This window comes from Lepidochelys kempii, chromosome 15 (genome assembly GCF_965140265.1).
Source record: "Lepidochelys kempii isolate rLepKem1 chromosome 15, rLepKem1.hap2, whole genome shotgun sequence".
NCBI classification, from domain to species: Eukaryota; Metazoa; Chordata; order Testudines; family Cheloniidae; genus Lepidochelys; species Lepidochelys kempii.
In genome coordinates, this window is record NC_133270.1 from 28,942,930 (window position 1) to 28,970,241 (window position 27,312).

Genomic DNA, 27,312 nt, shown 5'->3' on the forward strand with positions numbered 1-27,312 from the left:
AGTTGTGGAAGTCTACAAAGAGCTGCAGGTTCCATCTTATAGTTCTTTGAAGATCAGGATGTTTGGGGAAAAAAATATCACAGAAGGTCATAAATATTGGTAAAGCCTTTACGATGCCAGACAAAAAGTCTGAAGTTATGTTTGAAAACAAGATTCTTCACACTAGATGGAATTACATGGTCCAGTTGCCCCTTGTATGAAGCACCCCCCTCTTTTCAGACTAGTCGAGAGGGCGAGATCCGAAAATCCCATCTAGAGTCACTCACTCCACACACACAATTTCTTTTCCACCCAAAGTCCTCCATCGAATAGTATAAAAATGAATTAGAAAAATAACATTTGCAAGAAAGCCAGCAACAGCTTATTTTACAGAGAACAAAGAATTGCCTGGAAATTCTTCTGGAACTATATGTTGACCCTAATGGATAAAAGCCCTAGATTTCCCACCAAGTAGAGTTCAAATCCATAGATGCTCACACAGTTTTTATTCAGGCAAAACTCCCATTGATTTCCCCTAGATACCTGGGTAAGGACCTGTAGGATTTGTGCCATATAAACGGCTGGTCATACCATCTATAATTAAAGGCCACTATTCAAGACAGGCTTAAGCCCCAACATTTCATTCTGGATCTGTCACTCACCCTGAAAGCTAGGTCATGGATTCTGATCACGCCCACTTCTAACCCCTGCATATGTACTTACTGAAAGTGAGAGCTACTGAGCAATTACACAGTAACGGAACGGTCTGTTAATGTAAAATACAGTGTACTAAATCGAATCTGTTTTGATATTCAGCTGGGCACCATGGCTGGTATAATGACAGGGGTATCTATTGTGCCCACTTAATAGAAAAATAGTCTGTCGCGTGTTGAATCAATTTCCAAATCAATAACGTGGTCTGCTGATGAATGGTGATTGTCCGCTGCTTTAGCATTGTTCAAGAACGAAGGTCCGTTTTTCTAGCGCCCGAGTTCCTGTGTTAGACACCGGCAACACTGGTATCGGGAGCCGCCGGAACAGACACATCTTGCTTCTCACCTTCAGGGGTTTGCACGATGGGATCGGCAGCCACGGGGCATTCTTTGGGCTCTTCTGGCGAGGACTCATTGGCCTGCTGAACTTCCTCAGTGGAGGGAGGTTCTTCTCCTTTGGTCTCCGTTTCTGCTGCGCAACTTGGAGCTGGCATCTCTTTTGCTGGTTCAGCTTTCTCCTGGGGAGCCACCTGTTCTTTGGAAACACACTCAGCTGTTTGTCTGTTGTCCTCCACTTTGGTCCCTTCCTCCTGTTCTTTTTGGGGCTTATCCTCTATTTTGGTCCCATCTCCATTTGCCATGGAGACCTTGGCTGGGGATTTCAAGTTCTGGGCAGCAGCCAAAATATCAGCTTGCAGCTGTTTGGATGAGTCCACGGGCTCCTCCGGGTGGGTCTCGGTAGCCTTTTCAGGAACTTCCTTGAAAGCTTTGGCACCCCCTGATCTGTCATTCTGGTCCACGTACTTTTTCTTAGGAAATGACGATGGGTAATAGGCAGAGGCCTTGTGTTTCTGCCGGACGATGACGGCGGCACATATAATGAAGAGCAGCACAAAAACTAAGGACCCCACCACAATGATTAGCAGCATGTACTCTTTAAAGAAATTCACAATCCTATTGAAGATGTTGACTGAAGTCAAGGTGCCATTGACAGAATTCACAGCAATAGTCCCGGATGTAGGACTCACCCCCAAATTCACGCTCGCAGAGGGGGGGATGGAGGTACCTGGATTGTCTCCACTCCCACCGTTATCATCCAGGACAGTCGCCTGGATGCGTGTCGATCGCGTGGTGCACAGAGGTGCCATGAGCATAAGGAGCACACAGACCATAGCTGAAGCAGCCATTTCCCAGACCGGAATCTGCCACAAAACAGAGAGAAAACAGGGACAAGTTAGTATCTGTCCTGGGCAAAGTTCCAGTGCCTGGTCTCGGTGCCTGGGAGTTGTGACAATGGTATGGCGTGTGCTTCTGGGTAAAAGAATGAAGGGTGTGATGTGGCAGGTAGCTTCACTTTTCATGCCCTTGATTTTGTGGTTTGTGCCAGGTAGGTTGCTTGTGTAGCCACCCTGGCTGCTTCTCAGCAACCATTCGGGTGTATTCATGTCCTAGGTTTATTTTGATGCTTTAATTGGGGGTGGGTAGTTTGGGGGAGGGGCGCAGTAGGTTCATCCCTCTGCTACGTTTTATGTAGCTGGAGTATGGTGGGGGGTTTATTTGGGGGGCATGGGTCTTTAAGACATAGGAGGGCTTCCAAGGAGAAATTTCAGCCACAGCCCCATTTCAGAGACTATTAAACATTTATGATGAGAAACCAAAGAAAACCCTGGCCAGAAAACTCAAAGGACCCAGAGTGAAATTTCACATGGATTGGCCTCAGGCTTTCCGAGAGAAACAGGAATTCATAAATCATGATCAACCCACATTAAAACGTAACTTTAACTATAGAATGGCTATCAGGTACCGCTATAATAAATTACAGAGAAAGGGTGGGAAAAGCAGCTCTCGGGACATTATTGCTTTAAACATCAGCCAGAGCTTCAGGAAACGGTGAGGACAGAGAAGCAGGAGGAAGAAGTGGCACTTTCTAGAGCTGTGCGTCTCAGCCCCTGGGCCCTCAGCACCTGCTCATCCTGAGTGAAATTTTCATGATCTTGCAGAAAGCACATGGCTACTGTTGATATTTCAACCCCAACCCCCCCCCCATGACCTCTACACTGCTAGCTACATCACAAGCTTTTCATTATTCATGTTGCATAGATGTATTGCCCATAGGAAATCTCCAGCAATAAAGGGCAAACACTGCGTATGACAGACGCCACAGTCAAGTCGTGGCAATGGGACACCTGCCCCTCGCCAGAACTGAGTTCCGATCCTAAGCCTGGTCCCTTCGGTGGCTCACCACGGCCTAGGAGCACTGTGGAGGCAGCTCGCTGAATGCCGAGGAAGGGAGGTGCAGGGAGTGACTCCCCCTGGTCAGTTTCCTCAGTTTGGGGATGGGAGAAGACTATGAGAACCAACCCCCCGCCCCCCTTGTACATGTGCATTCCCACACAACCAGACACGGGTGGACATGCATCCAAAAATCTCCTACCCAACAAGCTCCAAACCCTCTACCTCGTTTTGCTTCCTTTTTCCGTAGGGAGGACGATTGGGGCCAATTTTCAGGAGCGCAGCTCCGATTTGCACCTCCAAGAAAGCGGGGCTGGGCTTCCACCCTTCAGCCCATTGACCAAGTTGTCTGGAACTTCCCCAGCCACTAGTTTCCTCCCCTCACTGACGAGCAACGACATTCAGCCAGTGGCAGGGTGCGACTGTCAGAAGATGCATCACCACCGCCACGCCCAAGGAATCTCGCAATGGAGACCACCACAGCAGCATTAACTCAGCCCCCACGGGTTTTCTAACCACGGGGACCTCTGCTAGGAGGAAGCCTCCCAGGCCAACCAGAAAACAGGGTGCACAGTTTAAGCAGTGGTTTGACACAAGACCTCCAAACACGGTGTATCCGGCTTCCTTGATGAGGCCCCTGTTCTGGAGGCTACAACCCCTTGGAACTCCCAGCGACCAGACTTTGCTTGTGCCGGGCTATTTCTCAAACCCACCTTTAACGAGGGGAAGGGCTGGGAGGCTGATGCTGTGCAGCTTTTACTAGACCCTGGGAAGCTCTGTGCGTTCTAGCAGCTATAAAGATACTTCTGGTGGAAACCAGACCTGGCAATAAATTACTTTGAGCGCCGTGGGGCCTGGGCATGTCTCACAACAGAAAGTGCATTTGCAAAAGATAGCACACAGGCACACCCCGGGAAACTGACAAATCATTCCCGCTTACTTATTTTTATGGGGAAGAAGCGTACGCTGCGCTCCCCTGTCGATTACAGTTCTTCCCAGCCATGCACTGCAAACTCCCTTACCAAGCAGAAGCCAGATGGGGAAGCCAGGAGGCCAGGCTCTTTAAATAGTAGCCTGTGTAGTGCGTTTGCAGCTTGAGGGACTCTGGGGGTCCCTGGGCCTTGAAAGGATCGGGCCCTGGGAGAGCCGTCTGTGGCCAGGGTTGGGGGGGGTCCCTGGGCCTTGAAAGGATCGGGCCCTGGGAGAGCCGTCTGTGGCCAGGGTTGGGGGGGGGGTCCCTGGGCCTTGAAAGGATCGGGCCCTGGGAGAGCCGTCTGTGGCCAGGGTTGGGGGGGGGGTCCCTAGGCCTTGAAAGGATCGGGCCCTGGGAGAGCCGTCTGTGGCCAGGGTTGGGGGGGTCCCTGGGCCTTGAAAGGATCAGGCCCTGGGAGAGCCGTCTGTGGCCAGGGTTGGGGGGGGTCCCTGGGCCTTGAAAGGATCGGGCCCTGGGAGAGCCGTCTGTGGCCAGGGTTGGGAGCGTGCCACACTGCGCGATGTGAATGTGTGTCGGGGGGGGGGCCCCAGTGCACACCTGCCCAGCCATGGTTTTAGCCCTTTAACTAATCCCTCGACTGTTGGTGGCAGCAGCCACGCCCTTCCAGGTACAGCCCCTTGCTCGCAGGCCTTGATAAGGGGTGTCCCGACCTCCAGGCTGCCAGACTAAAGTATGCTTGACTGGTTGCTCTTGCCATACAATTGGGCAGAACACACGGTTGGGCAGACCACCAGCGGATGGCACCGAAAGACTGGATTTATCACCCACCGTAGAGGTCTTTAAGTGGTCCTTATCTTAATCTGGGAGCAGCACTGCCGTAGGACTCTCTTTCCCGGGACAATTTTCAATAACAACATCCAAGAGTCACAACATGCAGCTTGCACAGCGTTGGCTGGTCACATCAATCATCGAATCAGGAGCCACAAGCAAATGCCAGTGACTAATAATGTATTAATAATAAACTCCAGCGTTCACTCAGCCCTGGCTGGCTCAGAAACCTTTCAATCAGGGAACATGGACACCATTTCCCCAACATGGAGTAAGCTGCACATTTTGAATATTTGCAATGCACTGTTGGAGAGCTGTTCGCTTTGGCCTGGCACAGAGCCGAGGGCTCATTTAAGATCTGCAAGGGGCATTGTGCTGGAGTGTATTTCACCGAGAGCGTCCGATTCTGCTACCCCTGCTCATTGCTGACTAGCACCTTACTCTGTGAAAAGAAAAGGAGGACTTGTGGCACCATAGAGACTAACAAATTTATTTGAGCATAAGCTTTCGTGGGCTACAGCTCACTTCATCGGATGCATAGAATGGAACATCTAGTAAGAGAAGCTCACCTGAAATCAGTGCGTCAACAGGCAGCAAAAATAGAGGGAATTTCACTCAGAAATTCCTGAATATTTGCAAATGACCAATACAAGAATTTTGCAATCTGTTTACCGATCACATCGGTTATAGGGATACTGAACCAATAAGATCAGAACATTTCGATGGAGATGGAGTCTAATCTAGCCATTAAAGACACATTTTTAAAAATGTTATTTATTCAATAAACCCCAATGGAGTGAAAATTAGGGCATTTTCTTTTAAATCATGTCTGAGACAAAACTGCATTTACTTAAATAAATTTGCTATTAAAAGGAGGACGCATACATTATCCTATTCAAAGCAGACGCGATAGCTACCAAGCAGCCCCTTTGAAAAGTTTAATGTCATTGCTTTTGCCATTTGTTTCCAAAATAACAAAAGCCTGTTGATTATTTTAGGCACCGAGTTACTTGCCAAGTTACATTTCTTAAAGAAAAACTAGCCTGAACTTTGATTTCATTTTTGTGATTGCAAAGAAACATTGTAAAGTGCAACATTCCATTTGTTTTACGCTGACATACTTGAAAACCAGATGAAAAACAGATGAAACGATTTCTCCCCCTAAGTTTAGTGTTCTTTATAAATGCACTGCTGGGGTGGGAGTGCTGCCTGCCAAGATTCTGGCGCAAGCAAAATTAGTTTGGCTGATTAATAAATTCCTGAAACCTGAGATTGACAATGGAAACTTTGAACAGACTTAACTGCAGAAGGGCAAACGTGCAGCTCCACTGATCCGTTCCACACTTTGTTCTAGCTATACACGTGGCTCTGACAATTAGTAAACAATGGTGCAATGATCATCAGCCTCATGCATGGTTAGAAATAGATTCAGACAATGATTGAACTCCCCACGAACATTATTGCTGTAAATAGTCCCAGAATGGCACCCCTCGGAGAACATCCACGGCACAGGTACCAGGGCAAGTTTCTGATGCTGCACTGCCCCTCATCCCTTAGCTAGAGACAGTACTACATCTGTAGCTCATTCAAGTTTGCAAGGCCACGTGCTAAGGTTCATACCTATTCAGGAGAGCACTTAAACACGTGCTTAACTTTAATATGCACTTAAGTCCCATTGAATTCAATTGTGCTGCACTGGATGGGGATGTTTTCCTGAACTGGGGCCACTAGGAGCTAACCAGCTCACGTCACGTATTCTATCATTTATTACATTTTACACAAATGGGTATGAAAAACACATTTCAGCTCTAGGGCTAGGAGAAACAACAAGTCAGAAGCTTTTCGGGCTAAGAGCTCACATTTCTGGAAGCGCTTGTTGAATTGCTGCCTGAGTGACCTCTTGCATGCCGATAGAGAGCCAGAGCCCACTCCAGAGTAGCTCTGGGTTTGAAGCATGGCTTTCTGGGAGTTTGGAAAGCATGAGAAGAGCAACAAAAGAAACAGGGCGGACAAAACCACAGCAGTAATTTTAAGCGGAGTGTAACGTGGGCGCTGGAAGATGTGAGCTGCACATATGAGCATGGTCAGCTTCAGATAACTCATTGGTGGAAGACAGATCACAGACCGCCAAAACTCCAGACTATGAGAAGAAGCTCTCAGTTTTACCAGGGGCAGAAATGGGACTTCAGGTACCTCCTCCCAATCTAAAATTGTGCAGATGGCCCTTTTCAAATTGGCTGCAATTGGCGCCCCAGCCAATGCGAAGTGTTCTCATTTCCTATTAGATCGTTACTGAAATCTGGGGGTGATTTGTTCCATCTGAGCATGCCAGGCTTCAAACCTAGGATGGAATTAGTGGAAGCAATTCTGCCTGCAGCTCCTTGCAAAGTCACTCTCACAGCTCATGGGAGAGCTGGTTTGCTTTAATAAGAACCCAGTGGAAGCTTGGAGTCATCGTGGCTAGTTCTCTGAAGACATCCACAGAGTGTGCAGCAGCAGTCAAAAAAGCAAACGGGACGTTAGGAATCATTAAAAAAGGGATAGAGAATAAGACGAAGAATATCTTATTGCCCTTATACAAATCCATGGTACACCCACATCTTGAATACTGCATACAGATGTGGTCCCCTCATCTCAGCTGGCATTAGAAAAGGTTCAGAAAAGGGCAACTAAAATGATTAGGGGTTTGGAACGGGTCCCATATGAGGAGAGATTAAAGAGGCTAGGACTTTTCAGCTTGGAAAAGAGGAGACTAAGGGGGGATATGATAGAGGTCTATAAAATCATGAGTGGTGTGGAGAAAGTGAATAAGGAAAAGTTATTTATTTGTTCCCATAATGTAAGAACTAGGGGCCACCAAATGAAATTAATGGGTAGCAGGTTTAAAGCAAATAAAAGGAACTTCTTCTTCACTGAGTGCACAGTCAACCTATGTAACTCCTTGCCTCAGGAGGTTGTAAAGGCTAGCACTATAACAGGGTTTAAAAGAGAACTGGATAAATTCATAGAGGTTAAGTCCATTAATGGCTTTTAGCTAGGATGGGTAAGGAATGGTGTCCCTAGCCTCTGTTTGTCAGGGGGTGGAGATGGATGGCAGGAGAGAGATCACTTGATCATTACTAGTTAGTCAACCTGTGTCACTCCCTCTGGGGCACCTGGCATTAGCCACTGTCGGTTGACAGGATACTGGGCTGGATGGACCTTTGGTCTGACTCAGTATGGCCATTGTTATGTTCTTATGTTCGTGAGCTTCACCGATTCTTTGAGTTGATCCACATTAAAGGACAGGGACAATTTACACAAAGGTTTCCCCTCCCCACACTCAATCTCTCTCCTAAATTAGCAGGCTTTGCAGGGCTAGAAGGAGAGATTCTCATGCATTTAGGATTGCCCAGCTCTTCAGAGCACTGTGGTCAGCACAACCCAGATTTCAGAGTAACAGCCGTGTTAGTCTGTCTTCGCAAAAAGAAAAGGAGTACTTGTGGCACCTTAGAGACTAACCAATTTATTTGAGCATGAGCTTTCATGAGCTACAGCTCACTTCATCGGATGCATACCGTGGAAACTGCAGAAGACATTATATACACACAGATTGGTACCTAAGAGGGACAGAGAGATGTTTGCAGGCTCCCCGCTACCAGCTCCACCACCAAGACCCTCCCACTGACCAACACTTCAGATTAGCACCTACTGGGCTAGGAGAATATCCTCAGACACCCCTACAATGCCTCAGTTGCCAGGATCCTTGCTACGAACAGCATTTCAGACAGCCCCGGACAGCACTTACACCAGCAGCCGTGAAACAAACTGCCAGCAGGACCACTTAAGTATATTACATCTTTTGATCCGGTGGAGGACAAGAGGGTAATGTTTGCCAGGTGCCTATGAGAGCAGTGACTTTTGCTGTCTTGACCCCGTGTGGCTTGAACAGAGGCATTACAGGAAGACCTGGCGTGTTCAGCGAACAAAGGCTGCCAGTGCCCCCACACTCTTCATCAGGAATGATGTAAAATAAGATGTAAGATGCACTTATGATTTTCCATTTGTCTGGAGGAAACGGGGCTGTGCCCAGCAGAGAAGGACATTACACGTGACCTTTGGCAGTTCTTTGTACAAGTTATGTTTCCCTGTGGGCACTGGGGGTATATTAAAGCGATAACAAAGGCCGTTTCCCAGCTTCCTTTCTGCCCTGTCGAATGTCTGCATTACATCAGTAGAAGTGGTGCAACAGGGACGGGATGGCGTCGGGTACCGGGGCACAGACAGTAACCAAATGCTGCCGCCTCGGCTGGCCCTTGAACAAGCCTTTGTGAAGTGAGTTGTGGGTCCCCGTTCCATTACCGGAGTGACGAGTGCAAACGGCCTTTTCGTTGGTAAATGGGTGCAGAAGGCAAAAACCGCCACCAGAAGCTGCTGGAGCCTTGTCTGCACTACCCCGATCCTGGGTGTGAGCCCTCCCTGGCCAATAGCGCGGGAGCTGTACTGGCAGAATCATTCAATTCTCCCAGCTGCTGTTGAATGGGATTAGCCCCTTCATGCTAGAGGCAAGGTTAGCCTGGGGGGGACACCTGCCCTGCCAGCAAACCCGGATTTCCCTGCAATCACAGAGCCAGATATTTTGGCTCACCAGGCAACGTGCAGTGGTGCTTGGTGAGCGGGGATGCATGTGCATTACCCTGCAGGAGGCAGGAACAGCTCTCAAGATGTGTGGAGTGTGACCTCAGATCTCCATGTTCTGCCAAGGCTGTTTCATGGCCTGACCCTGCTGCAGGTCATCGCAACAAACAGCATTTCCCCTTTTGCCCACTCCCGAATTGCATGGGGGTCACTGCACCCTGCCAGTTCATATGGTAGGATCTGGGATGGCAGGACCAGCGTAAAACAGTTGGCTTGGCAACTTCAAGGTCCATATGAGGGATAGCTCAGTGGTTTGAGCATTGGCCTGCTAAACCCAGGGTTGTGAGTTCAATCCTTGAGGGGGCCATTTAGGGATCTGGGGCAAAAATTGGGGATTGGCCCTGCTTCAAGCAGGGGGTTGGACTAGATGACCTCCTGAGGTCCCTTCCAACCCTAACCTTCTATGATTCTATGAAACCATATTTGCTGTCCCCACACCTCCCAGGCAACCAGCTTTAACCCTCAACAGGAAAGACACAAGCAGCTTCTTGCTCTCCAAGCTGCATGGGCCGCAAGCCACCGAGAGATGATCAGTGACACGGATAGACCAGAATGGACACCTGTAGCTTCCCTCAAGCAAACTGCACAAGGAAGAGGTATTTCTCCCTGACTGGGAGCGCACTCCACCTCTGATCTCACCTCTCCCCTAGTCAGGACAGGAGGAAATGCTGAGACCATCCGGTCTCAGATAGCTAAATGCTCACAAGGATGGGCACCTAGGTGTATCTAGACCAACCCAGCTAGCTGATTAATGTAGGGAGGGGTTTCCCCTCCATTGTTTCAGCCCTTTTGTGTTATCCTCCCCCATTCTCTTTGCTGGGATGGATTTAACCTGGGATCAGTGTAATCTAGACAGAGCTATGCAAACAGACATGCCAATCCACACCTCAGCCCTGCTGTGTTGTCACTCCCCCCACACCACCCAGATCTGCATAGCTCTCATGTGGTCAGGCAGGGTGTAACCTAGCATCCTCACAGCCGAGTCAGCTTTCAGCCAACACCTCACCCAGCTCTCGCCACTGTCCCACTCCTAAAGGAGAAGCGATTATAAGCCTGAACTCACCTCCATTGATCACCAGCTGGCTCAGTGAAAGAGCTCAGAGGAAAGATGGCCCTGTGGTTAGGGTGCTGGCCCGTGGCGCAGGAGATGAGGGTTCATTTCCCAGATCTCTTGTGCCAATTTAGGCCACTCTCTAGCTTTATTTTACAGATGGGGAAACTGAGGCAGTGTCCTCCCTCACAGGGGTGCGTGTTTTGAGGATAAAGATCTTGAGGTGCCAGAGAAATAGCTAAAGAACCAACAGCCTTGCTCTGGGTTAGTTTAGCCATTAGCGGTTCTATTTTTCCCTCTCTACATGCGATGGGCTACAAAGAACAGTCACCCGGCCACCCTGGAGCGTGTCCACGTTCCACAGACGGGCAGCAGCAGGAGAGTCCCCTGCCTTCCTTGCCCCAGCAGTCAGCCCACAGGGAACCCCCAGGACCTAGCTGCTCTCCATTCCCAGTGTGCCCATCCCCAGTTTCAATGCCCCCCACCCCACCCTCGTCTTCTTTTTTAAAAAAAGCTGATTTTAAACAAAAGAAAACATATTTTGAAAAAAATTAAAAGAAAACAGAAGCTGCACTTTAAAAACACACCACAGTAACTCCCCCCAAAATCCAGTTCCCATTCAAACACAGAAAAAAGGACCAGAGTCTCTCCTCTCCCATCTTTGCAAAGAGGCTTGCAGCTAGCAAGGAGGAAAGGAGCACCTGATGCTGTGGTCACCCAGGTGCGTGCTTGAGACCAGCTCAAGCTGCAAACTTTGAATCCAGATCCCAACTTCTCCAAAGTCAGCCAGAGGAGCCAGGGTTTTGTTATGAAGGCCAGAGTCATGGCAACCAGCAAAGCAAGCAGCCGCTCTCAGGGGCGCTAGGGTCCTTCTTACCTGCTATTACTGGCATTTTTTTAAATCAGATTTGTTTATTTTGTGAACACTTGTTTGTTTTGTAACTCCCATTTAGTCGCCTTGTCCCCCAGCCCCACCTTCTTCTCCTGGACCCAGGAGCTGCATTGCGACCCTTAACTACATAGCAAAAAAAGCCACGAGCACGGACCAACAGGAGAAATGAGGAGACGAATCATGATTACCACTTAGCCTTCGTTCACACAGCATTATAAAGCACTGAACAAAAACGGAATTAAGGAACTAGACCTGGGCCCAGATCAACATGATGAAACCACCCACGCCCTAAATTCGGGGGGGAGGGGGGGAAGCTTCAGATCTGGAGCTAAACTTTATGGCTTGCCCCACTGCCGCCAAGATAAGGGATATTATACTTCCAGCCTGCAGTCGTTATTCAGGCAAAACTCCCACTGGCTTCACCAGGAGTCTGCATTGACGCCACATTCATCTCAGAGCCAGTTTTGCTGCAGCAGACCCGAAGCCCTGAATGGCTTCAGTACCACTTGGATTACATTGTAAGCTCCGTTTGCAGTGAAGTTTTCCTCCCCCCTGTGTTATTTAGTTCAGTGTTGGCTTCCCCCCCAAAGTTTCCGTTGGTGCAGCAGTGAGAAGGCGGCACAGAAAGCCGACCGGGACTTTTCTGGCCCTCCTGGCTTCAACAAAATTAAGAAGCCATCTAGTAGCCTTGAGCTATGAAGGGAGCCACAGCAGGTTTCAGCCACTGAAGCTTAACGCAAAGAGAAGGCCAAGCCCCACTTCTCTTCCCCCCACCTTTAAAATGTTCAACTCTGTTCAACGGTTTGCCACGTGCAGCTTGGGCAAAAAGAGAACAGGGGGAAGCTGCAAATTTTCACTCTCTTCCCCTGCCACCCAAAACCTGCCTGCACCCAAATTACTCCCCGTTAGGTGGGTCGGTCCTACCCAGCCGTCGTACCCCTCAGCACACGCTGCTTGGGCCATGTTCCTTGGACTACAAGAAAGAACGGAGACGTGGAACGCTGAGTGCCCGCTGTCCAGGCAGCTCATTTCTCCGCCACATTGCCCATCCAAAAGCCAGAGTGCGTTCCCTCCCCCAGCCCTCCTGCACAAATCCCCAGCATATTGCCCCCAAACTCCTGTCCAATCACACCCTATATATCCCCAAGCCCCTCCCTAAGTCCCATCGTATCCACTTCCAAACTCCTCCCCAGTAGCATAATGTACCCCCCCCAAATTTCCCTCTGAGCCCCCAGCACACTCCTCTCCCCGCAAATGCCTGCTTCGATCCACAGCAGAGATTTTTAACTGCAAAGCAAAGGAAGCAAATCTAACGCAATTTTCCTCTTTTTGGCAACCCCCTTTTTTCCCCCCCACAACCCACTGAGTTCTGCTACCTTCATGCAAATGCATATCTGGCCTCTCACACAGGCACCCTGCTTTGCCCAGCAAGCTCAATCGGCTCATTTCAGTGGCACTTGAGAACTTCTTGGAAGGGTCCAAAGCGAAGCATCTGGCTCCCTTTGTCTTTCACTGGTATTCTGAAAGCAACTCCAATATGAAATCTATGCACCATGCTGAACAATTATTCCAAACAGAACTCCGCCAACATGCCTGTCTAGCTGAGCACACTCAACTTGGTTCACAGATGAGCATGAAATCCTAACATCAACACACTGGGAAAAATAAATATCTAGATCTATGGCAAAGAAACAATAAAACCAGCCCAGGACTGTGCTGCGGTGAGGAGTTCAAAAAAGGAAAAGAGAAGGTTGCTGGGGGGAGGGGGGAATCCAATGCAATTTTGTTTGTAGATTAAATATTGTAAAGCGAAGTGAAGGATCTGAAAGATGGGGGCATTGCATGTACTCACCAGCTGTAGGTTAAAGTCTCCCAGCACCCTCCTGCCGGGGGGCGGGGAGGGGTGTCCGTCTGCAGGGCCTGAAAGAATGTAAAAGCAAGGGGAAAAGTTTGCTTGTCCTGCACTCTAGCCCAGTTTCTTCTGGCTCCTTGGGACGGTGTCTATCTGAGCCCAGCCTGGAGCCCTCCTCCTCTGCAGCCTTGAGCTCACTGGCTAGGATCGCATTGGAGCAGCTTGTTTTCATTAAGGCTAGGCTGGTTTCATGTGGGGACAAGGGAGGGAGAGAAGGGGGGGCGGGGAGACCCTCAGTGTCTCCCCCGCCTGCTGGCAGCTCCCTCCAATCTTGGGAAGCCCTGAGCTTTCACTCCCACATCTGCAAAGGGGGAGCTAGGGGGGCGGGCAGAGAAGCAGGCAGAGGCAAGGAGCTTGTTCTTTACTGGAGATCTGTCAAAGGCAAAGCCCGAGCCCCATCAAAGCTGCAGCCCCAGACAAAAGCAATCTGGGGAAAGTTTTGTCTTTAATTCCTTCCAGCAAATCTCTCTCGCTCGTAGTTCCCCTTCATTAACCACCACGATAGAACAGAAATCAAACGCCCTTCACAGCACCACTACTGAATTACTCTAGGGGTGACGATGGGGGCTGGAGGGTCTAACAAAGGCTTTATTACATACTCTGATGGAAAATGTGGGGAGGGGGGAGGAATAAAACCCTGGCTTGGCACGCCTGGCCATCCCTCACAGCTGTTCTTCACCTTGTCCACGTGGGCTAATTGGCTCCAGCCAAGATACCAGCAGCAGAAGGCTATGGATTTTCTGACATACTCCCAAGAAAGCCAAGCACATTAGGAGAGCTGCCCGTGGGTCCCCTAGCTGCAAGGAGAGCTCAGCGGCCAGGAACGTGCCCAGCATGATGCTCCCATGTGGTCCCTCGTGGCTGGACATTCCTGAGCCCCCACTGTCAGGACAGGACTCCCCATACAGAGGGGAACCCCCTCCCAAGAAAATGCTGAGGGGAGGTTATCTTCAGAGGGGGTTGGTCACCTCCAGCATGCAGGCGAGGTATTTTAACCCACACATGCTCTAGTCACCATCCCACCTCCGTTCCTCCCAGTCCTGGCCTAGAGGAGCCCACGTCTGCCAGGGCACCTGTTCTCAGAGAAAGGAGGGCAGCATGCTGGGGACATGCACCCCCTCTGCTCTCCTATCCACCCCCTTGGTTCCCCTGCATGCAAACCAATGGCTTTAAAAAACAGGTACAGTATTACTATCTCCCCAGCCCCTGAAGCACATGTGGCCCCGTACGGTAGAAGCGCCCCTGGGAATGGTCACCTCTGCAGGCCGACACTGTGCAATCCAGGGGAGGCCGGCTGCCAACTGCTCCTTTTGATGCACGTTCGCTCCACCCCCGAGGGTGCCCAGCAAGCTGCCAGTGCAGCCCTCAACTGGGCAAAATCTGGGCCTTGCTAGCCTGCTCAGAGTCTCAGCCACTTCTGGGCATCCACCATACTTCTATAACATTACCTGGAAGCAGCAGATGCTTTGCACTCCTTCCACGCTTCCTCCCTCCAGGGGACCCCCCCCACTCCTCTCCCAGGACGCTTCCCACAATCCTCCCCCACCAGCCATTGGCTCTGCAAGTAGCTGCTCTGCTCCCCACTCCCTCGGGGTGGCTCTGGCCTCCTCTAGGGCCCTCCGCAAGGCCTCTGGAGAAGAGGCTGCCAGGCTCAGGGCAACTGGTGGGCAGCCCCGGAAAGGCCCCAGTGCACCCTTGCGCTCTTGCTGAAATCAACAGAAGTTCACCAGCAGGAGGCTCTTCAGGATACAGCCCCCGTGAAACCCCTCTCAGGAGCTGGTCCCTTGCTAATTAAACCACTGCTTAACAGAGACCGAACGGAGGTCAGACATCTGGCTTGAGAACTAAGGGTGGATTTAATCCAAAATTCCAGAAGCAAAAGGTCAGCCTTTGACCTGCTAACCCTGGGGCTGCTTCCATCAGTCCGTTTCCCTTGCTTTTGGTTTCCCCATTGCTGTTGGACTTGCCAATCACCTGCAGAAGAGTTTAGCATCGAGCCACTGACAGAGTTCAGCAAAGTGTATCTCCAGTTAGCTCGATGTTCTGCAGGCCACCCAGCGCTGCTCCCAATGGAGACAGAGCGGTACAGAACATGGGGGAAGGGGAATCGCTCTCAAGAGCCAGGCTTGCATTCAGAACCAGTGATTTGCAAGGCTCACGAAGGAGAAATAAAGAGTTAAAAAGTTACCTTCCTGGCCGTAACCCAAGGCAGCGCCGTTAAACTCATGAAGGGGAGAGGTGTCTGGATTTCTTCTGGAAGCATTGCTGGAAAAGTCACTCCTGTATGACACAGTTTAACAGGCACCGAACTCCTTGTTTCCGAGAGGCCATTTCCCAAAAGCTCGAGCCAGAAAGCACCCTGTACTAAGAAGAATGCATTTCTCTCCCCACTGGCAAAACTGGTATAGATTAGGGCCCATATGATGCTTTCTCTTTTTATACGGACCAAGGGTATTTTCCCCACAGCCCCTCCGTGGCATCCTTCTCAGCTAAGCTCATCCAAGCTGGGTGTTTCCTGTATTCGTCGTTGGGATCAGTGGGCAAAAAATCCACGTCATTTTGCCCCCACACATGCTGGTTTTGTGCATGTGAAACTGACGTGTTTGCACATTTTGCACACTCAGTGAAAGCAGCCCTGGATTTATTAGAAATTGGAGTGTCCTCACTCCTGTTCTGGAGTTTATCTGGGCAGATCGCCTATTAGCTTTGAACAGGCTGCTGTGTCATGAAGGCACATCGAGGCCTTCAGGCTCAGGTCACTGAGCCCTGAATAAAAAAGCCAAAATAGTAATAAACCCTGGGGTGTGTAAATACTAGGCACAACCTGAACAAAGTTACAGCTATAATAGAAGAGACAGTTATAGCGTAAGGCTAAGAAGTGCCCTGGTTACTTTGGGCTTTAACAATGGGTGATTGTAGGTTCCTAACACTTTTTCCCCAAACAAGACCATAACATTGCATGGGACATTGAAAAAGTACGTGGTTCACTGGAACGAGCGAAACTGTTTAGGACACACATTAACTGTCCTTGGGTGAGTTCATCGACTTGGTATTTTATTTCTGAGCTTTTTCCCAGCATTGTTTAAATAACCCCCTAAAAAGCTTGTGATAAAAAACACTTTCTTCACTTCATTCCCCTTTTGTTTTCCCAAAGGAATGGAGCGAACATGCCTCCTTGAGGGGATCTAGGTTGTGAGAATATTGCACCCGGGACATTTATTGCACTGCTAGGATGATTTGGGATGGAAATATGAGCCCTGTGATCCTTGACCCTCCCTGCTGGAATTTTTCCAGTACTATACTTGGGTCCCAGGGCAATTCAAAGGAAAGCCATTGGGTTTCAGATTTCATCCATGTTGCCAAACTGAATCAAATTAATTTCTTTCAGAAATAATTAGTCTTATGCGTTGTCTGATTATTGCATCCAGCAGCATAATTTACCCCGGCTGCTGGGAACGCTCTTCTGTGTGTCAAATCACTGGGCCCAACCCTTCCAGGAAAACAGAAAAGGAGAAAGAAAGATGGGGAAAAGGAAGAGAGCTGTGGAGAGTCTTCTGTTTCTCTGAACTAATTTGGCTGCACTCCAAAGATTTCAAGACTCTGCTTCCAGAAATGTATGGTTAGGAATCTGGGATAGAATGGGGAAATGGGTCAGCTTGGCTAGAGCTCCAGGGATACCTGGCACTGTTGGGAGACTTCCTGCCTGTCCTCAATTTCCAGGCTGAGCTGCCGGGTGCCTCTGTGACAACACCTCCGGACAGCAGCCCCAGAGACAGCAACTAATTCCGCCCTGCACCCAACGCACCGCTTGGAGAGATGTTATAATTCAGGTCCCTCAGGTCTGGTCCATCATTAACCCGTAGTGACCAATCCCAACACGAGAACAGGTTCTGTGGTTTCGGTCAGTCCGTACTGCAAAGTTTTCCAGATGGCAGAGATGCTTTGGGTGAAGCTGAGTTGTCAGTTTCTTTAATAAAAAAAAAAAAAAACAAAAAAAACCCCACCACCTCAGGAACAGAAAACCTCAGCATTTAACTAGCCTGGAAAAGGGCCATCTCTGAAGGTGGTTGCTCTCCCTTGCCTTTGGCGTGAGGATCTAAACGCATGGAGCGGAGCTGGATGCTACAGCAACCCACCCTGAAACACACTGGAGTGACACCCTGATGACAGGGAACAGCAGCTCCCATCCCAGCCCATCTGAACAGGAATGCCAGTTTCAGTTTGGTGAATGTTGCGTTCCCTCACGGGAAGAAAGGAAAGGATGGTCTTGTGGCTAAGACGTGGACTGACAGTCAAGACATCTTGCTTCAAGTCCTAGTTCTGCCACAGATTTACCATGATACGTTGGGGGGAGCCATGTGACCGCTCTCTGCCTCAGTTTCCCCCTTATAAAATTGGGACAAAAATAACTACTTCTTTCACAGGAGCATTACAAGACTTAATTTATAGATCTAAAGTGCTTAAGATCTTGTGAAAGGCACTAGAGAAGTGCTAAATATTTTTAATGTGTGCCCTCCCAGTTCTGGTCTGTTGCGCCATTACCCTTTCTCCAGTCAAGTCCGTTCTTCTGATTCTAACCAAGTCTGTTTCTAGCCGCTTAGAAATAAAACCATTGATCCTTTTATGCCTGCACAGGGAGGTCATGGCTTGCACTGTACATGGCAGAGGCTAGGGAGCTCAACTGGATGGTCCTGCAGCTGCCACAGGCAAAAGCTCCCATCAACTTCAGAGCCTGGGGCACTGAGCTTATAATTTTGGTAAAGTCTGAACAGCAGAGATTTCCATTGCAGAATGTTATCACCCTGGCTTCCTCCTGGCTCCTTTTTAGTCTGAAGTCTGTCCTCTTTGCTTGTTAATAATGCAACAACTTTCTCTAGGCATTAGATCTAGAATTAATCTAGGTTACAACTGAGAACTAACTTGTAATCCCTTCCTGAAAGTGATCAGAACAAAGAGTGAAATTTGCGCTATTTGTATTGCAGAAACTATTTGGGTCCAGAGGTTTGGATCAAATTCACCAGTGACTGAATTAAGTGGCCAGCTCTCTGTATTCAAAATGTTTAGGCAGGGCTGTCACCCATCATTTCTAACTATAATAAGTAGGGCTGTCAAGCGATTAAAAAAAATTAAGCCCGATTAATCATGCAATTAAACAAGAGAATACCATTTATTTAAATATTTTTGGATATTTTCTACATTTTCAAATATATTGATTTCAGTTACACACAGAATACAAAGTGCACAGTGCTCACTTTATTTTTGATTACAAATATTTGCACTGTAAAAAAAAACAAAAAAAGTATTTTTCAATTCACCTAATAAGAGTATTGTAGCGCAATCTCTGTCATGAAAGTTGAATTTACAAATGTCAAATTATGTACCAAAAAACAACTGCATTCAAAAATAAAATATAAAACTTTGGAGCCTACAAGTCCACTCAGTCCTACTTCAGCCAATCGCTCAGACGAACAAGTTTGGTTACATTTGCAGGAGACAATGCTGCCCGCTTCTTGTTCACAATGTCACCTGAAAGTGAGAACAGGCATTCACATGGCACTGTTGTAACCAGTGTCGCAAGATATTCCAGACGATATGCATCCATGCTGATGACTGGTTCTGCTCAATAACAATCCAAAGCAGGGGTGACCGATGCATGTTCATTTTCATCATCATGAGTCAGATGCCACCAGCAGAAGGTTGGGGTTTTTTGTTTTTTTTTATGGTTCTGTAGTTTCCGCATTGGAGTGTTGCTTTTTTAAGACTTCCAAAAGCATGCTCCACACCTCCTCCCTCTCAGATTTTGGAAGGCACTTCAGATTCTTAAACCTTGGGTCAAGTGCTGTAGCTATTTTTAGAAATCTCACATTGGTACCTTCTTTGCATTTTATCAAATCTGCAGTGACAGTGTTCGTAAATCAAACAACATGTGCTGGGTCATCATCCGAGAATAGCATGAAATATATGGCAGAATGCGGGTAAAACAGAGCAGGGGACATACAAGTCTCCCCCAAAGAGTTCAATCACAAATTTAATTAACACACTATTTTTTAACGATCAGCAGCAGCATGGATGCATATCCTCTGGAATGATGGTTGAAGCATGAAGGGACATATGAATCTTAAGTGCATCTGGCACGTAAATATCTTGCGACACTGGTTACAACAGTGTCATGCAAACGCCTGTTCTCACTTTCAGGTGACTTTGTAAACAAGAAGTGGGCAGCATTATCTCCTGCAAATGTAAACAAACTTGTTTGTCTGAGCTACTGGCTGAATAAGAAGTAGGACTGAGTGGACTTGTAGGCTCTAAAGTTTTACATTGTTTTGTTTTGGAGTGCAGTTATGTAACAAAAAAATCTACATTTGTAAATTACACTTTCACAATAGAGATTGCACTACAGTACTTGCATGAGGTGAATTGAAAAATACTATTTCTTTTGTTTATCATTTTTACAGTGCAAATATTTGTAATCAAAAATAATAGAAAGTGAGCATTGTACACTTTGTATTGTGTTGTAATAGAAATCAATATATTTGAAAACGTAGAAAAACATCCAAAATATTTAATAAATTTCAATTGGTATTCTCTTGTTTAACAGTGTAATTAATCTGGATTAATTTTTTTAATCTCAGTTAATTTTTTTTTTTAGTTAATCACATGAGTTATCTGCGATTAATCAACAGCCCTGCCAATAAGCTGTCACTCCTCTGCTGACGGGGATTTCTAAGGCAGTTCTCAGTCAGCAAGGGGAATTCTCCTTGTCCCTTAGAACAGGAATCATGCTGTTCTTCACTTTAGTCTCCAAAGTCAAAAGCCGCCTTTGTCTGCTACTCTGATACCAAGAGCAGCTGACTTTTAGACTTCAGAGGCTGGGCATGAGGGACTTGTACCGGCAAAGCTAACTGTTTTTTTAAATTATTTTTTAAAAGACTGTGGTGTCCCTGTCAGTAGAGGTGAAGTGACCCCAGTGCAATTCTACAGAATTGGAAAGACTCTGGTTTGAGGGCGACAAGCCAAAGGGATCTCCAGGCTTTAAAATCACAGGCTGGTCACTGGAGGCTGTTTGCCTCGCCTTTGTTTGGTCTCACCCTGGAGAAAGCAAGATATTTCTGCAGCAAAGAGCAAGTCCCTTTAAGCTAAGTTCCATGCTTTATCGCCCAAGCGGCGTGTTTTGCTGTCTGAACAACATAGCAGTGGAGTATTTGCATGCTTATCAGCCTGAGCAAAGTGTTTCAGGAGCTGAATTTTCTTATGCTATCCCTAAGCTGCATTCTTTGCCAGGCACTGGGGCTGCATCATGCACCTGATTTGTGCTTGTTTCCATAACTTGCTGATTAAGCTACATATTTCACCTACTGACCTGCACTCTTTGCTAGTTCCCACTTTGACAAAGGTGCTTTCATAATCAAGCTTCCCACATCCTTGCCTGGAATTCGGAGCGGACGAGGTTTCCAAAGCGTACTGCACTTGGAAAGCACGGCTCTCACTCTCGCTCGCTCTCTCTCGGGATTTGATGCAGATTTTTCCCTTTCTGCGCAAACGGAGTTGGTTTTATATTGACAGGCATTACAGCATGAATTTTAATTTGGCTTCTTCACTCTCTTGGTTTTACCTTTAACATAGAACAAGGAAAACAAGTGCTGGAAGCCCGTTAACTCCTGGTTGGTGGAGTTACACACTCACCTGTGTGAAGCTGTGTATGTTGCAAGTTAAGTTGCATTTTCCACTATTTGGGGTGTACATGTTACTCACTGAGGGCAACATCCTGAGGTCCTTCCTGAGGCAAACTACAATGGGTGTTTAGGCTGAGTAAGGATTATACCATTTGCCCATTAAGTAGTAGATTATCCAATCCTTGTTGGTCATTCTGGTGTGGACAATGTTTGGGGTTAAAAAAAAAAAGAGAGAGAGAGAGACACACAAACAGCTGGACCAATGGAGTATATTAAAACTCAGCAACTGCCATAAAGCACACAGTTCAGGCAGTTTTCAGAGTAACAGCCGTGTTAGTCTGTATTCACAAAAAGAAAAGGAGTACTTGTGGCACCTTAGAGACTAATCAATTTATCTGAGCACAAGCTTTCATGAGCTACAGCTCACTTAATATGCTGCATACAATTTCAGCCACTAAAATGAAGTCCTCGTAGTTTATTAATGGAGCTCTTGATGGTTGGGTGGCAAAACAGCTATCAACTCACTATCCACGACATGCTGCAGGATCATCAAACCAGGCATCTGAAGCAGTTGAATATACAACTGAGTCGTCAAAGCATCGTGGAGCATACACATCTCTGAGTACTAAAACACACATCTGAACTGGTCAAGGAGCCAGGGCACAGCTGAGAAAGGGCCCTACAGTTGAACCATCCAGGTTTGATCTAGAAACAATCACTAGGTTCTGCTGAGCCAGTCATGCTCCATCCATCATCTCTTCTCACAGCTAGAGAGTCTCCTTGCCTCAAATCTACAGGTGTCCCAGCTTCTACCTCCCGGAGCTCACCGGGATGCACTATCCCTTGGAATAGTGCATCCCTGATTCCCTTCCCTAGGGATCCAGACCTTTTACAATAGGAACAGAACAGGAGGTATCAGATAAATGACAAATAAAGACCTTCAGACAAAGAAGACATCTTCCACCCTGCCCCAAAAAAGAAGCAGGGAGAAAAGCAAGATCGATTTGTGGGGTTTAAAAAAAACAAATACAAAAAAAAAAAAAAACCACTGTTGTCAGAAGAGGCTGAATTTGAAACTCCCCAGACTGCCCCCCGTGACCATTAATGGGTTTGGAATCAGCACAGGGATCTGGATCTGAATTTTGCAGCTTGGGCCTCTCTCAGGATAGCACCAGTCGGCCCAGATGGGGGTCAGCCCAGAGGCGGAGGGATTGCTTGAGGGCAGGGAGACAAAGCTCCAGCCCAGATGAGGCTGCGAATTCCAGGAAGAAAAGGCATATGCGGGGAAGCTCATTGGGCTGCTGCTGTCCAGTCCACAGTTAGGAGATTCCAGCCCCCAGAGCCCTTTCCCTACCACTAAAGTTCACTTCTTTCCTGTCTTTAATAAAGAGAAGCTGTGTTGAATGCTGAAGGACCATTTCAGCCAGGGCAGCGTCAACAACAGCCTGGCCAGATGCTTAGCCAGCCTGCACACATGCCATATTGATGCCACATGCAAACCAGCCAAACCACACGCCCAAAGAATGCTGGGAAGCCAGGCCACAAAGCACGACAGCAGGAAATCTCCAGTAGCTCCTTCCTCCCCATCAGTAAGATCTGCAAAAACTCCAAGGCTTCGACAGCCCCGCTGACACAACTCGATTTCTCCACTGCTTGAGTCAAATATTCTTTGTTGTAAGGCATGTCCCATATCATTGACTCCCCCACCAGTTTTCTGACCATAAAAAAAACCTTGTAAAGGTAAAAGTAGACAAGTGTGACACTGTGTCCAACTCCTCCATCCTCCATGTGGGGGACATGAGGGAGAGACTGAGGGAACTGGGATTATTTAGTCTGCAGAAGAGAAGAGTGAGAGGAGATTTGATAGCAGCCTTCAATTATCTGAAGGGGGGTTCCAAAGAGGATGGAGCTCAGCTGTTCTCAGTGGTGGCAGATGATAGGACGAGGAGCTGTGGTCTCAGTTTGCAGTGGGGGAGGTCTAGTTTGGATATTAGGAAACACTATTTCACTAAGAGGGTGGTGAAGCACTGGAATGGGTTATCTAGGGAGGTAGTGGAATCTCCATCCTTAGAGATTTTTAAGGCCCGGCTTGACAAAGCCCTGTCTGGGATGATTTAATTGGGGATTGGTTCTGCTTTGAGCAGGGGGTTGGACTAGATAACCTCCTAAGGTCCCTTCCAACCCTGATAGTCTATGATTCTATGACATGGGTGTTTTCCATGGCTCGTCCACTCGCTCACTGTTTTGGCCCTGAACTGTACAAACTTAGCTTACCGAGCTGGGCTAGTGCCATCGGAAATGCACTCTGTGTCTGCTGGCCCAGCTGTCAGGAGCCAGTGAGGTCTCAGCCAGGCTGCGCACCCCACAGTGCGTTGTATGGAATATGCACTAAACAGGTGTAGAGTATGGAGACGAAAATACTAATCCGGAGCTCTTCTGTAGCGCTTTTCATCAGTAGCTCTCAAAGCGCTTTACAACGGAGATCAGTGTCATTATCACCACATTACAGAGAGTGGGAAGACACTGGCCCAAGGTCACCCAGAATGACCCTGGAGTTTCCTTGCAGGCCAAAACCACGCTGAAGAGGATGCTGTGACTGGGGGTGCCCAACAGAGCCCAGAGAGTCCCCTTTTATCATCAACATCATCATCAGTTTGTTTCATTTACCCACATGGGGCCTCTGAGACACTCCCCCTCCTCCGCTCGGCACTTGGAAGCAGATCCCAGCAGCCGCACATTGATTCTGCTGCATACGGGCGAGGTCCCGCCGAACTGCCAGCCCCCAGCAGCCATGTGTGACAGCCTGGACACCACACGCAGAGGCACTGCAGCCCAGACATTATGATGCCGTTTTAGCTTGCGGGATGGGGTGGCTCAGCTTTCCGACACTGGGCAGGTCTTGCTGCTCTACTCCTGCTTTGTAATTTAGCCCAGATGAAATGCGGGTGCCTGCAGCTGTCTGGGCTCTGTGGGACCCTTTGCAAGCCAGGCTCAGCTCTACCATGCAATTTTACAAATTTCAGCCCCTCCCCGCTTCTCATTTGCTTTTCTCGGTGGATGTTTGCTGGCACGGCTCACTGCAGAGCTCCATGGAGAACTTACCAGACTGTGTGCACCACAGGCTGCCTATACTGCTGCCCTATGCATAGCATAAAGAACGTGTGTGTATACACACACACACACCCCCTAATTCCTGTGCACAAACTGACCTCACTGCCACCTTTCCCTTCCCATTATTCATCGCCGCTGCTCCCATTCACGTCTGCTCTTCAACTCCTGCGTTATAGGTCTGATCTAGGGCCTGATCCTGCAAAACCCTGAGATTCTTCAGCTCCAGCACCTCATCGGACATGGCCCGTAAGCTAGAAGGAGCATAACACCCTTGTCAATGTGTTTGCAAAGTGCCAGGCCTCTCTCTGGCGCTATCGAAATAACAAACTAACCATTTCATAACAATACAGAATCGTTCTCCATGCCCACATGCTCTAGCCCGAAAACGTGTATGCAGAAGGATTGAGTAGCAGCCAAGGCCATTTTCACTATCTCTATACAGCACAATGCCCAGAGCCCCCTGATTTTCCACGACTGGAAAAAGCCCCGTGTTCCGAAGGCAGCATGGGCTGTTTGCTACAGGCCTGCAGCCGACATTTCTATGGAAGCTGCAGTTTCAAAAGCTTCTGGTTATTAACAAAAACCACAGCCCAGCCAATGCTAACAAACGCACAGTGCAGACAGCGAGTGAGCTCACGAGAACCGACTGGCTCGGCAGCGTTAGGCTTTCAGATTCTTCTGTTCTGCGCGCCAACCTGGCAAACAACATAGGAGTCATTAACGACGCCAAATAGGGCGATGCCATGCTTCTAAACTCAGGCTCTCGTTCCAAGGGTAGCAGAGAGTTTACTCTTTGTGGAGGCTCATAAAAGCTCGTCGTTACCCAGGCTTCTTCCCCCTTTCCCCATCCCAGCAAGGCCCCAGTGAGCATCTAAAGGCCCTAAACCAGAGGTGGGCAAACTACGGCCCGCAGGCCACATCCGGCCGGCGGGACTGTCCTGCCCGGCCCTTGAGCCCCCGGCCCCTCCCTCGCTGTCCTCCCTCCCCCGCAGCCTCTGGACAGCGGGGCTGCGAGTTCCTGCTGGGTACCAGGGCTGCGAGAGCCGCCAGCTTGCCCTGGGGCCCTAGACTGCACGGCAGCCAGTCCTGGTCGCTCTGAGCAGCATGGTAAAGGGGCGGGGAGCAGGGGGATTGGATAAGGGGAAAGGGGTTCCAGGGGGGTCTGTCAGGGGGCAGGGGTGTGGATAGGGGTCGGGGCAGTCAGGGGACAGGGAGGTTGGATGGGGGTGAAGTCCCAGGAGGGGGCGGTCAGGGGACGGGAGGTCCCAGGAGGGGGCGGTCAGGGGACAAGGAGTGGGGGGGTTGGATGGGTGAGGGATTCTGAGGGGGGCAGTCAGGGGGCAGGAAGTGGGAGGGGGCGGGGGCCAGGCTGTTTGGGGAGGCACAGCCTTTCCTACCTGGCCCTCCATACAGTTTCGGAACCCCGATGTGGACCTCAGGCCAAAAAGTTTGCCCACCCCTGCCCTCAATGATGGGCACAAGTGAGTGACCAGGACAGGAGGCCGAAAACAACATCAGTTTGATTTGCATAAACCCCATCTTCTGTCGCCTGAGCTCTAGGGGGTCTGCACTATCAGGAAGTTGACAGGAGGGTTTTATGGGATGGAGATAAACCTGGGTGTAGAATGAGGGACAGCTGAGAGCAACAAAACCAGCCTCAACGCAGCGAAACATGGTGCTCTCTCCTTACCTGAAGCTGAGAAAGTTGCACGTGCTCATGGTCTAAGAACAGGTGTGAGGACAGGACCTCCTGTGTGCTCATCACAGGGCTAGCACATTTACTGTGTGACCTTCATCTTCAATAATCTCTGTGCTTCAATTTCCCTCCCTGTGAAATGGGGATAAAAACACTTACTACCCACAGCCCTGGAACCTTAGAAAGCCCTCTCCTTCAGAAGGGAGGGTCTTTTGACTAGTAATTCAGTGGAATTCACCCTGCAAAGCGGGAAATGCCCTACAAAACATAGGTGAATTTCAGGTTTCGGCTCTGTCCTTCACAGCAGAGCGGTGCGGGTTATTAACTGCTATCCATAAAGAGCTCTGAGATCCTTGGATAGGAGAGGCTCTGCCAGTGCGAAGCTCTGGGAGATGCTCAGTGTTATCATTCAGCCACCTAGCAGTATCGTTTTCCCTCTTCCCCTTACCATACCCCTGGAGCTGTAGGAGAAGTAGCCGCCTGCCGGATCAGCGAGTTATGGGCTAGTTGTCTCCTCTGCTAGCAGAGGACAAGGTCAGGCTTGTAGGAGCAGAAGTTGTATCTCCTGGAAGTAATGTTGGAACAAAGACACCTCCCCCACCCCGCCCTGCAGTATTTCTTGGACTCTTCTGCACTCAAAACCCAATCCCGCCATTCCAAAGCCTTTCCTTTCAGCCCATGTGCTAAGTGGATGCTCAGATACTTATTGCCTGGCAGATAAACAACACAACACAAAAACCAGCTCAGAGCAAAACCCCATAGAACCAAACATCTGCCAGCAGAATGATGCCCCAGAGACACAGAGAGAAGCCCTAGGAGATGCCACATGCCAGAGTTTCCTGTCCCAGGTATTTGGGAGGGAACTAGGTCTGGTGGATACAACAGAGAAACAAGAGCCATCCTGCTGGCTTCCACACTTACTTCTGCAGTGGACACGATGGACTATTTTCTCAACTCATGGTGCCTTGGGAGCCCCATTTGTAGAAGGGCTAGAACAGCTTCCTGCCTACGTACCTCACACTGCAGCTGACAGGCTGAATTTGTACACAGAACTGTGAGCTAGGCATATGAGGAAGGATGGTCCAGTGGTTAGGGCCCTAGCCAAGATCACAAAAGACCTGGGTTCAATTTCTACCTCTGCCACTGACTTCCTGGTGTGAACTTAGGCAAGTCCCTTAGTCTCTGTGCCTCAGTTCCCCCTCTGTAAACTGGGGATAATAGCACAAGGTAAAGCATGCATGGGGTTCTGATGCGATGGTGATGGAGGCCATATCACTGCCTTGCATTGCTGATAGCACACACCCATGAATCCCAGCTGAAAATGCAAATTGTAATTAATAGCTTTGCATTTCTCTATGTCTAGAAGCTGGCTTGCCACTATCTGTGTTCCTGCAAACAGTAACAGAGTCCTGTGCTTTGTGAAAGGGAGACAGCATTGGGGGTATGAGGTGGACCCAGGCTGCTTTGACTTACAGAAAGAATTCAAGGGGGGTTATCTGGAAACTTGCTTCTTCGCTAGCCAAAGCCTTCGATAAAGGGGCAGAAACAAACGCTGGCGTCTATCCATGACTCTCACAATGGAATATTCGTAGCATGTGATTTTTAATTACTTGA

At 48.7% G+C, this 27,312-nt stretch overlaps 1 protein-coding gene across 1 annotated transcript; it reads right to left on the reverse strand.

Moving 5' to 3' along the window:
• Positions 1–68: 68 nt before the first annotated feature.
• On the reverse strand, positions 69–13,360 carry TMEM119 (transmembrane protein 119). Its single transcript, XM_073312657.1, has 2 exons — positions 13,159–13,360; positions 69–1,894 (listed from the first exon to the last, which is right to left on the reverse strand). Exon 2 carries the CDS (start codon positions 1,877–1,879, stop codon positions 980–982), a length of 900 nt encoding a protein of 299 aa, XP_073168758.1. The 5' UTR covers positions 1,880–1,894; positions 13,159–13,360; the 3' UTR covers positions 69–979.
• Between the last annotated feature and the right edge of the window lie 13,952 nt (positions 13,361–27,312).